General features: G+C 51.0%; 3 protein-coding genes across 3 annotated transcripts; 1 reads left to right on the forward strand and 2 right to left on the reverse strand.

The window, feature by feature from the left end:
• Positions 1-9: 9 nt before the first annotated feature.
• Positions 10-4,091, reverse strand: P174DRAFT_138209 (uncharacterized protein). The gene is made up of 4 exons (XM_024821120.1): positions 4,075-4,091; positions 3,805-4,025; positions 2,029-3,745; positions 10-1,944 (listed from the first exon to the last, which is right to left on the reverse strand). Exons 2-4 carry the CDS (start codon positions 3,955-3,957, stop codon positions 41-43), a joined length of 3,774 nt encoding a protein of 1,257 aa, XP_024684223.1. The 5' UTR covers positions 3,958-4,025; positions 4,075-4,091; the 3' UTR covers positions 10-40.
• A 483-nt stretch (positions 4,092-4,574) lies between these two features.
• Positions 4,575-12,719, forward strand: P174DRAFT_138416 (1-phosphatidylinositol-3-phosphate 5-kinase FAB1). The gene is made up of 2 exons (XM_024821121.1): positions 4,575-12,112; positions 12,164-12,719. The coding sequence occupies exons 1-2, from the start codon at positions 4,704-4,706 to the stop codon at positions 12,327-12,329; spliced, it is 7,575 nt and encodes a 2,524-aa protein (XP_024684224.1). The 5' UTR covers positions 4,575-4,703; the 3' UTR covers positions 12,330-12,719.
• Positions 12,720-13,706: 987 nt separating this feature from the next.
• On the reverse strand, positions 13,707-15,796 carry P174DRAFT_459144 (pyruvate kinase CDC19; the record flags this gene model as incomplete). The annotated part of the gene is made up of 8 exons (XM_024829743.1): positions 13,707-13,955; positions 14,015-14,096; positions 14,156-14,989; positions 15,093-15,214; positions 15,273-15,353; positions 15,422-15,468; positions 15,536-15,580; positions 15,673-15,796. The coding sequence occupies 8 exons, from the start codon at positions 15,794-15,796 to the stop codon at positions 13,707-13,709; spliced, it is 1,584 nt and encodes a 527-aa protein (XP_024684225.1).
• Between the last annotated feature and the right edge of the window lie 576 nt (positions 15,797-16,372).

Consider the following 16,372-nt stretch of genomic DNA (forward strand, 5'->3'; position numbering starts at 1 on the left):
GCCGATATAGATGTACTGAGCTGAGGAAAAATTTGGTGGCTCAACCTTGCGGTTCATCTGATGGAGGCGCAGGACCGGGAGGAGGTCCGTCCAGCAAATCGCGCAATGAAACCATTGGCGGATAGTCAACGAGCGGTTGGATGACTCCTCTCTCGTCGACAGGGAAACGGGCCATCCCACGGCGCAGTAGCTCGGACCTCACGTTCGCGTCCGCTCGGGCCAACACCTTGAATGGCGTGTTGGGATCGTCGGACCAAAACGGCCCTGTGCTTTGAAGCCGGCGGCAGTGCCACCCTACCCAGTCTTCGTCAAAACTGTCGGCCTCGCTTACTGCGTCGGATTCAGCGTCGGACTCATCTGCCGCTGGAGCGGCGGAATGTCCGTCTTCGCCAAGCTCGACGCTAGCATTCTCGTCGATTTCGTCCATTGAGCCCTGCTCGACTTCGTCATTGTTGGCGATGGTTTCGGGAATGCTGCGCGCGTCATCATCTTCGCGATTGACATCGGGCCAAGGAGGAACCCCAGTGGTTACCTGCAGTTCCAGAGCTTTTCTAGCCGGTGAAGGGGTTGTTTGGTTCGGAATTTCATGGACGTGATGTGAACGGGTGACTCTAGGTGTCACATCCGCATCGTGTGGTTCCTCCTCCTCGACGATGTGGTTGCCTCTTTGTAACGTGTCGCGATGCCTAGGCGCGGGTCGCTCGAGCCGACCAGCCTTCGCTTCGGACGGTGAGTTGGGAGTAGGATCATGTGAACGGGTGACTTTGGTAGGACTCGGTTCTTCCATATCATGTGGTCCCTCAACCATGCGTCGGCTTCTTGCGGATGAGTCGCGAATTGGCTCTCTAAGAGAAGCTGGCGACGTGCTCCATGTTAGTTGATCAACCGTGGTTGCAGACTGTGAGGCTGGAGTCTCCGGCCCTAAGGAGCGGGTGTGGAAGTTGGAGAATCTGTCTACAAGGCTGCCGGTGAATGAGGTGTTTGTTTCATGCCGCGGGATTGCTGGGACGCTGGCGGCGCTGGAAGGTTCATGCTGCGCAGCAGATATTTCAATACCCTTCGCTGTGAGACTGCGCTTTTTGTACGATGGCCTCAATACATAGGAGCCGAAGAAATTCTCATATTCCAGTGTCTTAACGTCAGCTGCTGCGATTTGGTTGAGGTAACGCTCATATTCCTTCAAGTGCATTATAACAAAATCATCCCAGAGGAACGACCTTTGGAAATGTCCTTTAGCCCGCAGTGCCTGCAGTTTGGAACACAACATCGCGAAATGGTTGAAGTCGCCATCGTAGTCGGGGTAGTCACTCCGAAACTTCTCGTAGACTTTCTGTGCCTCAGCGTGCTCCGCGGAGCGATTGATGTAGGTTTCTCGGCGCGAAATCACGCTGAACGCAAGCTCTTGGACAGAGTCGCTGTCTTCGCTGCACGCCATCCTTGGTCTTTTCGAAGGAGGAGTCTGCTCCATGTCAATTTCAGATACGCGTCGTTTCAACTGGGGCACTCGATGCCGAGTAGGTGTAACTTGAGTGGGGCTGGGGAAGCCGGTTGATATTCCATTTCCGTCGTCTGTCTGCATAGAAGAGTGAGCCTCTCGATAGGACGAAAATGGGTTCGACGACTCTTCTGCGTGGCCCGGAGATGCAGTAATAAATACACTCGGCTCACTGTCCCTTGGGCCAGAAGAGTTCAACAGATGAGCAGAATTCGAGGGAGTCGGGCCTGGAAATGACCACTCCCCACCGCTCAGCTGAGTTTCCATTATATTGACTTCACCGGATTCCGCAGTCCCATGCAGTTGCGTTGAATTCGACATGTCCTGAGAAATGTGATCCTTCGCCTCATCATTGCTACGATAGGTATTGCAAATTCGTGATTGAGAAGACAATTTTGCGGCTGGGGACGATGACTGCCTTGGCTGTTGCGACTCCTGGCTTGCACCGCCTGTGCTTTGAGTAAGCTGGCGGAATCGAACAAGATGTGCAGCAGGAGTTTCCATGACCTGCACTTGAACCTGAGTGGACTGACCCGGAAGCGATGGATCTGAGCTGCCAAGTTCTTGCTCTGATTGACTTGGATCTACACCCAGCGGACGAGGGACAGACGTATCCATTACCGAGTCCTCGCTCATCCGGTCAAACTCAACCTGGGGCTCTTGCAGGTGAATTCGATCGTCGCTGTCGTCATGCTGAGGAAGAGACTCCCCGCTAGCTTGTACGCGCAATTCGGTAGGAAGTGCAACAGATTTGTGGGACTCTTCTGCACCTTCTAGCAAAGGTTGAAGCTCCTCCTGTTCATGCGATATTGCCTGATGAACGTCTGTCCATCGTTCCTCCTCCACATCATGGGGTGGCCGATCCGACGGACCATTTCCTCCATTGCTTTTATCCATAGTTGGCCTTTCTACCGGTCTTGCCTCGGGCGGGCTACTGTCCGCAGGTAGGTCCCGACGCCGCGGAGGAGACTGAGACCATTCGATCCGATCGCCGCTTGGGGTCTCATAGGCCGAGTCAGTGGAGCTGGTAGCACCCGAAGAGCTCGGACGGGTTCCGTGAAGTTCCAAGGTCTCCAACTCCTTGATCCTACGTTCTTCCGCCCGAATACTTCTTTGCAACGCAATGTCATTCCATTGATGTAGGAGCAAAGGGGGCACGTTGGGTTGCGGATAGCTCTGGCCAGGGGCTGGCGGTAGCCAGCAAAGTTTGGCCTGCTCGTCCAGCAGCTTTGCCTGATCCTTGGGTATAGTAATGTCTTCTTTTCGAATCTCTGTCATACCATCCCAAGGGTCTGCATTGCTGGTATGAACATCTGTGAGGGGAGTCTCCACAGCTGGCTCAACTTGTTCCAAATGATTTTTCTGGACAGTCTGGCTGGGGACTGCCTCTTTATTCAATGCATGGTCTGGCTCTTTGTTATAATCTGTCAAGGCTCTCTCCTGGGTCTTAGTATTGGAAGGCGCTTTGCCGCTCTCGATCTTGGCTGGTACTTTACCAGCCGTGTCGGTATCAGTTTGATCAGATTCCTTGACGGTTGCATTGCCGTTCTGACCAGGGTCAACAACCAAGGGACCTGCGGACAACTCATCGATCTGCGCGGCGCAACGGTTGATATTAGGCTCTTTTGTTGCTTCGTCAAGAGCATGATGATCTCTTCCTGAGGCAACAACATTCGTATCATTGTCTCTCTTTTGTTGTGAGTCTTGCGCCGGCGTGGCAGAGGGTTTCAAGGAACCCAACAGCGTCTTCGCAGAGGCAAAGGCACTAGCAAAGAGTTCTACTGGTTGCTTTGGGGGCATCTGGGACATTAACTGGTTCTGAGAGACGTTCATTCCATCTGTCTCGCTGTCCTGAGACTTGATCGACTCATCGGAGTGGTTCCCATTTCGCGCACTATCTGTGGTGGCAGTCTCTCGAGACTTGGCCCTCTGAAGGGCAGATCGCATCAAGTCATACACCCCACGATTCTTTCTGATTATCTTGCCCTGTGGCGGCCCCTTGAACCTGCCTTTGTCCCATGCGATGCTGAAACGCTTGACGTATAGATGAAGCTTGGGCTCTGAGGTGGTGTATTCGAAGACAAGCTCGAAATCCAATAAGTTTATAGTATGTCCCCGCATAACCTTGCTCAACGGTTGGTCAGGGTAGTCCCTACCATATTCTTCTAACGACTCTCGGGCAAGGATCGCTTGAATCTGGGTATTCGTGTCCGTCAAATTGGGCATGGGTGATCTGTCGTCTTTCGTCCACTAGTAGCAATATGAATTAGTTAAGCTTGCTCAATAGGTACAGAGTTTGGCTTACTTACCTCCACTATCAGAGCCGAATGCGGACTATTGTCTGCGAAACGTAGGTTACTTCCATCATCTTCTACATACGTTTCGCTCTTTGGCCCGTCGAGGTAATGGTTTAGCAATCGTTCAACCAGAGGAGTGATCCAGATGTCTGAAGAAGCCATCATGCGAACTAGGCAATTGGGTTATGATTGAAAATATCATAGGTAACATCATAGGCCGTGGAAAATGAAGGCTAAGTCAAAGTATTATTGCAAGGTCCCCGCAAGATCTTATGGTTGTACCGTGTAGTAGTTGCTGGAATGGAACGGACGTTCTGCAATAATGCAATGCATTACATATTAGATCACTCTGAGGCCTGAGCAGGTACTCTCATTGTATAAAAATGGACTGAGCATAGTCTTTTTGGACTCAATTCACAATTATTACTCAGGACAATACCTCTCTATGATTCCTTTCATGCTTGACGCGGTTCCACGCGCAGGACCGCCTACCTTTAGTGGCAATCTGCACCAGCCACAAAGTGCCTCAGCCACATCCACGTCATTGGGCAGCACCGCACATGTTCCGCCCGCATCGTTGGAAAGCAACAGACACACGGCATCAGTCAACAATCAACTTCCTTCCCTCAACTTGACATTTCCGATGAAGTAGTCATCCTTGCTTTTGGTCGCATATCTGTTCATGATGTAAACCACGTTCTGAGATGATGCTCACTCTACTAGCTCAGGCTCCATGCTTACCTCACAGGCTTCACTCACTGTTGCGCCTCAGGACCACAGCGAGCTGTTCTGCAGCAGCTCACACACATGAATTTCCGGAACCTGACACATACTAAGCTAGACTGACCGCTGTCTCATACTTTCGAGCGTATAACAACGGTGCCGTCGCTGCTTGGACAAAAGGAACTCAAATGGCGTATCAACAGTCTCAAGGGACGTCAAGTCCATCCGCGTCATCCATCTTTCTCCCCCTTGGGCGACGAGGTTCACGAGCCTCCGTCTCAACTCAGGCCGAACGGGAAAGTCTGAATGCAGCCCTTGACCAGATACATACGGCTGCCTATCAGTCGGATTCTCTCACCGTATTCAATGATTTCACTAGTCCTCCGGTTCCGGCCTCCGCTACAGAAGAAAAGAATCTTTCAGCGGAACTGCAAGGTGGTCTGAGTGGGTTGTACAGCCGTTTTCGAACTTCTGTAGGAGGAATGAGAGAAATTGTCAGCGGTGTTGGGAAGGCGTCGGAAAAAGGCGCTCCTGACGGACCAGCAATCAAGAGTCCAACATCAGAGCGCTCAGTTTCCAAGCCCGCTGCTGATTCGACAGGTCCCACGGCCGAGGCTCAGGCTCAGCAATTCAACCCAAGCTCTTCTCAGGGGTCTAGGCTGCAATCTCCAACGCCTGGCAGCTCTCAAAACACTCACGATCTTCCTGCAGGGAAAGCTTCGAAGCTCTCCTCGAAAGCCGCAAGCATATCCTCCAAGGCCTCTGTCTCTCCTTCGCCTGCACTTAAATCTCCTACCGTACCCTTACCGAAATCTACCAGCAATCCAGCAACCGTAGATCCGACAGTTACTGAACTTCATGTTAGCGCTGTCAAGGAACCCACGCATTACTCGAGCAACACCTCCGTCAATGTATCTTCCAGCAGCCTCCAGACCATGGGCTCTACGGGTACTGAGAGGGAGGAGAACCATTATGTTCCTTCGATGAGTTCGTCCGGTTTCAGTGAGCGACTAACGCACTCACCACCACTGTCGGCGATGGCCCACAACCCGCCCAACGAAGGACATGCCGCATTAGACTCTAGCAACAAATCGAAGCTGATAAGTCAACCATCTGACAGCACAAAGAGACTAGAGCGGCGTACTTCACATGATCCCGAGCCTTCATTGCCTGCACCGCTGCAAATGACAAAACATACCACCCAGGGAGAAGTCGAGGGGACGTCACCTGCCCAAGAGAGAATCAGGTCGAACTCCGCCGCCTCTTTCAACCTCGATCGCGCTTCGGTAACTGCGAGCTCTGGAACAACCAGTGTTTCTCAGTTGCCTAGCAACAGGGTTGGCTCTTTGCATAATTCTCAGGGTCCATCTACAGGTGCAACCTCTTTGTCGCTGATGGAGGGAAACCCGAAATTAGACGCATTATCAAAGGCCCCTTCCAATGATAAACCCAAGTACAGACCAGGTGTGACCAGCCTAAGCCGCTTCTCGGCCTATGGTACGTCCAAAAATCACTCAACCGAAGCAGCGGCCGACCCTCCCCCTTTGGCGCCTATAAATACCGCTGTGGACTCTTTACCTGGTCATAATGGACGAAGTAAACGTCCAAATGCCGGAGGTGATGGTGTTGTATCGCAACTCAGGAGCAAGCTACTCAGCAAAGAGTTTTGGATGCGCGATGAGAATGCAAAAGATTGTTTTCATTGCGGCGAATCCTTCTCCACATTTCGACGAAAGCATCACTGTCGGACGTGCGGCCAGATTTTCGACTCCAAGTGTACCCTTTTGATACCAGGCGACAGGTTCGGTCAACCTGGATCGATCCGAGTTTGCAAGCCTTGTGAAGCTATGATCAACGGACATGATGACGATTCTTCCGAGTTCTCAGATAGCGAACAGAGTCCCATGGTGTTAAATCCCAGGCTCTCCGATATAGGATTGGGCAATTATTCACGAACGTCCGCCGACGACGACGACTCCTCGTCTATAATATCTCAATCTATCGAGCACGTTATGAAGACGCCTACGATGGCGATACCAGCAACACGACGCGCAGGGGAAGGCCATAACCGCCGTTCAGCCGTGCTTGAAATCAGCCCAGAGCGACCCTTGGTGAGACCTACCTCGTCAAGATCCCTCAAATCAACCCTGAATGGACGCCCGCACGCAATGGGCCACAAGCGTCATCACTCTCGCCAACAATACATTCGCAACTTCAAATCTTTCCACGATGATCGGGCGCCTTTTCAACGGCGGACTGTGGAAGACAACCCCGCGAGAGCTCGATTGCCTGCGTTTCACAAAGATAATATTATCGACCCAGACCTAGCGCAATATCTCTCTGACGATGCATCAAGCGGGGATGAGCAACCAAGTTTGCTATCTGCAGTCTCGGAGGGCTCTCTCTCGAAGAGTGGAGGCGACAGCGAAAGGACGACTTTTGGTGGCCTCTTGGCTGCCATGAAAAAAGGTCGGTCTGCTTTCGGAGAGCGAAGCGCTGCCAGCTTGATTGCTTCTGCGCGTGATGGAGATGAAGTCGGCAGCTCGAGAGCTGTCAATTTGCCACGTCCTTCCCGTCGGCGTAATCTTAGCGTTGCAAGCAGTATCCACCGCCATTCTCCCAGAGCCTCGAAGGACAGTGTGTCCAATCCACATGATGCCTCTGGTCATGTCTTTCCGACTGGAGTTGCACCGAGCGGATTCAAGATGACCAGGAGCTCATCAATGAGAGGAGCGGGCGCTCCCCCGGTAGAGTTGAACAAAGCTAGCCTGCAACATGTTCGCAAACTCCTTCGCCAGCTGCTGAAGGATGCTTCCGTGCCTCACTCTAACAGTTGGGAGACTGCACTTCTGCCTATACTTCTCAAAGCCGCCGATGAAGTCGATCCAGCCGTCCAGAACGGCGACGACATGGACATTCGGCACTATGTTAAGCTTAAAAAGATCTTGGGCGGCCGGCCGGGTGACACGTCCTACGTATCCGGCTTAGTGTTTACCAAGAACCTCGCTCTCAAAAGCATGCCTCGAAGCATTCCCCATCCGCGGATCTTAATTATCACGTTCCCTCTTGAATACGCTCGTCACCAGCAGCACTTCATGAGCCTAGAGCCCGTTATTCGCCAAGAGCGAGAGTTCCTCGAAAATCTCGTCAGCCGAATAGCTGCTTTGCGGCCTAACTTACTTCTGGTTGAGAAAAACGTATCTGGCTTGGCACTTGAACTGCTAGAAAAAGCCAACATTGCGACGGCTTACAATGTCAAATCGTCCGTGCTTGAAGCCGTCTCTCGGTGTACTCAAACTAGGATCATAACCTCTATGGATAAGCTCGTGACGACTCCGGTGCATAGTGATTGTGGCAGCTTTGATGTCAAGACATACGTGTACAACGGTCATAAGAAGACCTACATGTACATCTCTGGTTGTCGCAAAGAGCTTGGTTGCACGATTGTTCTTCGCGGAGGCGACCATAATGTGCTCGCAAAGGTGAAAAGGATAACGGAGTTTATGGTCTACGTTGTGTATAATCTGAGGCTGGAAACATGCTTGATGAGAGACGAATTCGCCCAGATCCCCACGTCAATTGAAGAAAACGCCTCAAATGCTGGTGACGAAGCGGCCAATGTCGGGGCATCATCTACGATGATCAAATTGGATGACAAGTCTGCTACCGTACAGCCCTGTTCTCAAGGAGGATTGGATGAGAAGAAAAGCGATCCTGCTTCTATCAGCAAGGCCACTATTACAACAGATGGCACAGAAGTGCCTGATGACGTTCCCATGCCGACTTATTATGAAGATATTGTGCGAGACACTGAGACGAAGATTCTATCCGCTTCCCCTTTCGTGAAGTTTGAGCCTCCTTATCTTCTTAAACGTGCTAGAGAAATGGAACGAAGGCTCGCATATTTGAAGCGTCTTCGTGATCAGGACATCAGCTCCGAACAAGCTTCAGACGAGAAGGCCAAGTCGCAAAAGTTCATTCTCATAACACCTGAAATGGTTCATCAATCTCCTCAGAATGCTCCTCCAAAGGTCAAGGAAGTTCTGCATGCGGCTCATGATGCGGAATACGACAACGCCCTGCATCATTATCAGACCCAAAAGCGTCAATGGGAAGCATATATCTCGGGCGCCTCCAGTCTCTTCGACCCATACGCCCACCAGAATATAGTCGTGCTTTTTAGTCTGGTCTGCACTACCACGTCTATCCCCTGCTCCGGCCCTGATTTGTTCGCTCTGGAGTACTATAACGAGCACGGTGACGATACGATATTCGAGCCGGATTGTACCATTGGACAATATGTGGAGGACATTTGCCAGAATGCAAACGCCATTTGCACAGCAAATGGCTGTGAGAAGCGGATGTTTGAGCATCACCGTCAATACGTACATGGAGAGGCTCAGATAAGCGTATTTGTTCAGCCATATCCATCAAAATTACGAGGTCTTCAGGACACGATTCTCATGTGGAGTTGCTGCAAAATTTGCGGCAACGAAACACAAGTCTTTCCCATGTCAGATAGCACCTGGAAATATTCTTTTGGGAAGTATTTGGAGCTTTCTTTCTACAGCAAGAACTTGCACGCTCGCGCTGGTGTCTGTCCCCACGACCTACAACGCGACCATCTTCGTTTCTTCGGCTACAAAGACATTGCCCTGCGGATTCACTATGACACCATCAATTTGCTTGAAATCATTGTTCCGAGAACCAGGGTCACCTGGAAAGTGGACAACGACTTGAAACTGAGAAACGAGGTATATCTCAAGATAGAACGGCGTCTGAACCGATTCATGGGCTCTGTCAAAGCACGGTTGAAGGGCATCAACGTTGATAGTGTCGTCCCAAAGTTGGCAGAAGCGTGCAAGGCAGAGATTGAGGTACTCAATAAGAAAGCCAACGAGGACCACGCCGCATTGATCAAGCAGCTACAAGACAAGTATATTAGCTCGCGATACTGGGAAGTGACTCCATTGAATGAAGTACTCCGCTCAGTCCAAGAAAAAGTCGTGGAATGGGATACTGCCTTCGCTGATTTTGAGAAAAACTTCTTCCCGTCAGAAAAAGACATTAGGCGGCTGGCGACCCTGCAATTGAAGAAGATTTTCCTTGACAAGGACTCCTCCGTGACGTCTCTCACGTCAACTGAAGAGCCTCCGACAACGCCGACCGAGGCCGAAAGTGGTCATGACCAAATGATTGAACACCCGCGCCCAATGCGTCGTATGACACTGTCACCCGAGAAAGCTCAGGATGTCCTCGTATCCGTGGTGGAAGAAGATTCGGGCGAAAAGAATGTCCAAGAAGCTACCTCGTACAAGGATGAAGCCCCACTACCGTCGTCACCAAGCCCGGAGGTGAGAGAACATTCTTTTCCTCCTGCAGCCGAGACTGATGAGCCGGAGGGCTCCCAGAGCTCTGAATCCAATGCTCAATCGGCTATGTCGGAGCAGGTACCTCCTTCAACCACGCAATCTGCAAGCAGCATGGGCATCTCTGGTGCCATGTCGGATGCCGTTGAGTCAGGTAAAGTTTCACCAGAGCATCCTCCTACTGAGCAAGGGGACAGCCAAGGTCAAAATTTGGGTGCAGAGTCTCAAATACCTTCAAGTATATTTAAACAACCCACACCTTCGGGTATTCCTCGGCTTGCTGAAGGGGTTGTCCGACGCACTGGAAAAGCGACCTCTCCACCACTTCTCCGCGCCCAGTCCCAGCCATTGCAAGGCCAGAGGGACAGAGTAAAGATGGGTGTACCGCTGCGTGGTCTCAGAGCAGCAGCTGCAGGCTCTGGCGGCTCAGACAACATCTCGAGCCCAACCCCGGAATCCAAATTTAAACCCTCGGACAGAAAGTTTTCGGACCGGTTTGGCCTCACTGCGCTTAGGAATTCTCGTTTAGCGCCCGGACCGTCGCTCATACCTCGGTCTGTCCCGGGTAGAAAGAATAACACCCGTGTCTCGAACTTGGCCAAACATTTCGAGCAATTGAGTCGCGAATTCGAGAAGGAGCGCCAGAGGGAAAGACAGCAACGAGCTGCTAAGGGCACACATTCTCGGGCGTACCCATTGGCATCATCAAAGCCGATTGTAGAAGTCTACAAGAATGTTAGAGACGCAGTTGAGGAGCGAGAGCCTTCGGGCGAAGGAGAGGACTTCATGCCTTCGACACCACGTCTTCCGCTCCATGAGTCGAGCATAGAGAGCGGTGAATTGCTGGAGAGAACTTCGGAAGAAGAACCTAGGGGTGAACCCGTCTTGCAGCGTTCCATCACTGATCCATCCACGACTGAGGATAAAATCCAAGGCGATCGCCCAACCGTCTCAGAGGGTGAGGAGGAGATGCATAGCGATGAAGATCGAGCCTTAGCCGAGGACCTCCACACGACTGACTCGAACGATGAACTGGCTAAGCTGTCTCCGGAGGACGAACAGCTCGATCTCAAGGAGCTCCCGAAACATGAGCGAAGCAATCTCTTGAAAATGCTAACGAATTTCTGGTCCGAGCGCTCTGCGAGCGGTTGGGCACCTCTCGATTATCCCCTTAGCATGTCCGATCATGTGTTCGCAGATTGCGATATCATCGTGCGAGAAGACGAGCCTAGCTCCCTTGTTGCGTTCGCGCTTGCCTCGAGCGATTATAAAGAAAAGCTAGCCAGTATTCAGAAACGATATGAGCAACTTGACGAGAAGAAGTCGACCTCGAAAGAGGGCTCGGACGCCATGAACGAGGCGCGGGTTGAACATGCACTGCTGCGGTCTACTGGCACTCACCTCAAGTACCAATTTCAGGAAGGGCAGGCTAAGATGTTATGCAAGATATTCTATGCGGAGCAGTTCGACGCCCTGCGGAAAAAATGTGGCGTGGCAGAGCGAATTGTGGAATCACTGTCTCGTTGCGCTAAATGGGATTCCAAAGGAGGCAAGACCAACTCTCTGTTTCTGAAGACCCTGGATGATCGGTTCATTCTGAAATCACTTTCACCTATCGAGACACAGGCGTTTCTCAAGTTTGCTCCGGCGTATTTCCAGATCATGTCTGAAGCGCTATTCCACGAGCTGCCCTCTGCCATTGCAAAGATGTTTGGGTTCTACCAGGTTATCATCAAGAATCCGGCCACAGGAACAGAGTTCAACTGGTTTTTGCTCTTGATGGAAAATCTCTTCTACGATCGAGTGCCGACGCGGATCTTCGATCTCAAGGGCTCGATGAGAAATCGTAAAGTCCAGAGCACGGGGGAGCGCAACGAAGTGCTTCTGGACGAGAACATGGTGGACTTCATCTATGAAACACCCCTGTTTGCCAGGGAACACTCAAAGAAACTGCTGAGCCAGAGCGTTTGGAATGACACCCTCTTCTTGGGTCGCCAAAATGTTATGGACTATTCGTTGATGATTGCCATTGACGAGAGTCGCTCGGAGCTGGTGGTAGGTGTGATTGATTGCATTCGCACGTACACGTGGGACAAGAAGTTGGAATCATGGATCAAGGACCGCGGATTTGCTGGCGGAGGGAAGAATCGGCCTACTGTCACGAGTCCCAAGGAGTATAAGAGTCGATTCAGAGAGGCAATGGCTCGATATGTGCTTCAAGCACCAAGGTATGTAGTTCCAGGGATTTGATTGGCAGCAATCGCTAATATCATTCCCAGTTGCTGGCATCAACTTCAACCAACCCAGCCATATCGAAATCAGCCTGCGGAAGCCCATGTCCATCACCTACCTCAGGCTCCTCAGGCTCCTCAGCTTCCTCAGAGCACCGATGGTGACGATGCAGATGCTAATGCCGATTCCGGCGGTTCTCAGAGCCAAATTTGACGGATGTAGTGACCACGACAACCTTACGAGCTTACGACACTTGATGTATAACTGGCACGCTATCAGAAGTTATGACTTGCATCCAATGGAGGCGTTGGCGGCCGTGCACATACACAGAGGACATTTGAGTCATTTACTTTTAGCATGCTCTCAGAGCATTGTACATTCCTTTCTGATTTGTTTTATCGAGATATGCATAATATGCATAGGTACGACATGAGCACATAACCCATAGAGCACCCAGCGACAGGTGACTCTACTCTCACATGACTTTCCCTTCTGTTTACTCCTGAGAATATTTTTTATATAAATGGCATCTGGCAGACAAACAATCAAGCGCCCATAAATATTAATCCAGGATTGGAACTGGCTATCAAATGTAGTGATGTAGTGTTTACATCCCAGAGTCCTATCTGCTTCGGCTTCCTTTTCACCGGGCCAAATGTGACCGAACAATCGGCGGATTTCGGGACGACCGTGGGGAGACTCGGGGCATATGATTTGCCCTTGCTGTTCAGCAGCTCGATTTTTCAATTAGGATCAGTCATAGTATCTTAATTTCTCCAGAATTTTAATCCTACAGCAAATCTCTCTTTTTCCTGTACATCTTTCTTTTGATTCTTATTGTGAGATGGTGTTATGCGGTCGCGCATCTGACAGAGGTAAACATACATGCCTCAGGACGCCGGCCGAGCCTCGGCTTCAGCTGCTCCTTCCTTCCTGTTCCTGACCCGCGTGCGAGGGTCTTTTCCCCGCATCGCTCCCTTGATTCTCTTTCTTTCTCCGTTCTCTCATACTGTGAAAGAATATCTCTTCGTCTGCCCTCAGTGATGAGTATTCTGGGCATTTGATGCGGCATTTGAGATTGCTACGTCCAGTTGGTCTACGTGATTCTCCAGCAAGGCGTGACCGGTTAACATCAACACGGACAAGCGCCGCCACATTTAACTAACATAGAAAGGGCCTACTAACGTCTTACACTGAACAGTGATTGATTTCGTTCTCATCATATACATGAGCAATTCATTAATCCAGCATTAGGAGACTTCCCCTGATGATGGCTGATCAACGCTTCAAAACAAGATCCACAGCGAATTTATGTTCCCCAGGGTAAGCGTCCACTTTTGCGCATCCAACTTTAATGGTGAAAAATAGCAAGCTCTTCGGGCTGCTAGGTTTCATCACTACTCCATGTCTGATCATATCCACTGGCGAAACCTCGCAGTGAGAAAGATGGGTGACTGTCTGGAGTGCGCGCGATTTCATCGGTCGTCGAGACATATCTACAAAGTCCAAGACAAGACAACCCCTTGTCGCACATGATCCGACCGCGGTCATTACCGTGTTATCCACCAGAAATGGCAGTCAGGATCAGATTTACTCTTCAGCAAGGCCAAGGTTCTCCTCAGCAGGGACCACACGGACAGTGTTGGTGTGTCCCATGCCACCGCGCCAGCCCTGGACACAGACGATGTTGTCGCCCTTGTTGATGAGGCCGAGCTTGAGAGCGTGAGAAATACCCCACTTGAGGCGACGGTCAACATCCTCCTGCCAGATCTTGACATTGAAGTCGGGCTTCTTCTCAGGGAAGGTGAAGGGCCAAACACCACGATACAGATGGGAGTACTTGATTGCACAGTTAGCGACGCTCACTTGTCCAACGATGACGATGAGATTGAACTTACCCGGGCAGCCATGGGGTTGCGAGTGACCATGATGATAGGGCAGACAGGGCGGTACTTGGAAAGAAGACGAGCAGTTTTACCGCTAAGAACCCAACTGTTAGCGGATTTCGATCGATCGCAGACGACAACCATATTACATACCTAGTGGTCAAGACAACAATGGCACCAGCGTTGAGCTCAAGACTGGCGCTGACGGCAGCCATGGCGATAGACTCAACGGTGTCAGTGGGGCGGGGAGCAAGGTTACGCAATTCGTCAAAGACCTGGAAGTGAGGAATAGCGACCTCTGCAAGCAAGCAGGTTTCCGACATCATCTTGACAGCCTCGGTGGGGTAATTGCCCTTGGCAGTCTCTCCGGACAACATGACACAGTCAGCCCCGTCGAGAACAGCGTTGGCAACGTCTGACACCTCCGCACGGGTGGGGCGGGGGTTGTATGTCATGGACTCGAGCATCTGAGTGGCACAGATGACGGGCTTGCCCTTCATGTTACACTTGGCGATCATCATCTTCTGGGCCAGGAAGACCTTGGGGGCAGGGATCTCGATACCCAAGTCACCACGGGCGACCATGACACCGTCAGTCTCCTCGAGAATCTCATCGAAGTTGTTGACACCCTGCTGGTTCTCGATCTTGGCGATAATTTGGATCTCCTTGCCCTGCTCGCCAAGGACTTCACGAATGTGACGAATGTCGCTTCCGCGACGGATAAACGAGGCGAAGATCATGTCAACCCTGTTCTTGACACCGAACTTGAGATCGCTAATATCCTTTTCAGAAAGAGCGGGAAGGTCAACGTCAGTGCCGGGCAGGTTGACACCCTTTCTGGAAGAGATGTTGCCATTGTTCAGGCACTTGACACGAAGGGTCTGATCGTCAACAATCTCGAGCACCTCAAACGAGAGAATACCGTCGTCCACATAGATCAGCTTGCCGGGTTCGATGACCTTGGTGATGTTCTTGTAGTCGAGGTACCTGCCAAGTTTATCGTCAGCTCACCTATTCCTAGAATGGAAAGCTTGCGTTTTCCGGGGACAATATGAGACCCAACAACGCTCGGATATTCGGGTATACTTACATGTTCTTGTCGTCGCAGGCGGTAGCATACTTCTCGTCAGTGGTGATGTTGAGTTCGTGGCCGGCTTGGATAGGAATGTCCTTGTCGCCGACGGTGTTTCCGGTACGAATTTCAGGTCCTTTCTAATGTGGGAGTCAGAGCTATATGGTGTCGGGAAGCACCGGATGTCATGAAACTCACGGTGTCAAGAGCAATGGCAACAGGACGTCCGGACTGCACTCTCTCGGCCTCTCGGGCGTTGTCGATGACAGATTGGTGGTACTAGAAAAGTCAGAATTCTGCTCGCAGCCTCTCCTATCAAGCTATTAGGGCGCTAGATTCAGGCTAACCTCATACGAGCCGTGAGAGAAGTTCATACGAACGACGTTGAGACCAGCTATTGAAAATTGTCAGCTCATACAGTTGACGGAGGGAGTCTTTGAGGAGATATTCCCCGCTCGTACCTCTGCGGAGAGCATTGATCTTCTCGACGGAGTTTGTCTTGGGGCCTGCGGAGATAGCCAACGTCAGTATCATGCGATGCCAAACAATTCATAGGAGTGTGAATATTCCAGGATAAGATTGAGAAGCTCCGACATACCGATGGTGCAAATGATGGAGGTGCGACGGAAGTTCTTCGCAGGAACCATATCCGTGTTCAGCTTGGCGTGCCATTCCAGCTTCATACGGTTGCTCAGGTGGTCAAGAGAACTGCTGGCGGCCATTTTGAACGACTCCTCTGATGGAATTGAAAGAGAGGATGAAAAGAAGGAATTGCTTGAGATGGATGATGTGGTGAGGGGAGAGAGGAGAAGATAGTAGAAAGTTGGACTGAGGTGAAAGCAGAGCAGCAGTGTCGATAAAAAAAGAGGGACCAAGACCAGAGTTGCTCCGGTGAGGGAGGGAGGAGGGGCTCCAGTCAGGTTCCGTCGTGCGCGGGAGGGAAAATACTGTTGGCCGTTCGGTGCCCCCCGCGGGCAGGGAAAATTATCTACGCGGTAGTTTACAGTCTGTTAACTGTAGTCTAGGTAGTATCTACTAGTAGATGGATAATTAGTTCACTGTGAGGTAATATTAATAACATCCTTGAATCTTGGTTACTAGTCTTATCTAACTTTCAGAATGCTGTTATCAGGTCGCAGCATAAAAAGAAATAGCCCTGCACCCATGTAAAACTCCGCGCACGATCTACCTGGACGAGCAAATGACCATCTGAACCAAGAAAAGAAAAAAGAAAAAGAAAAGGTTCAGGGGCTACTAGCACAGAGGACTATTGGCATCAGCTTCTGTTGATAGCAGGC

Source organism: Aspergillus novofumigatus (assembly GCF_002847465.1).
Source record: "Aspergillus novofumigatus IBT 16806 chromosome Unknown P174scaffold_3, whole genome shotgun sequence".
In the NCBI taxonomy this organism is placed as follows: domain Eukaryota; kingdom Fungi; phylum Ascomycota; class Eurotiomycetes; order Eurotiales; family Aspergillaceae; genus Aspergillus; species Aspergillus novofumigatus.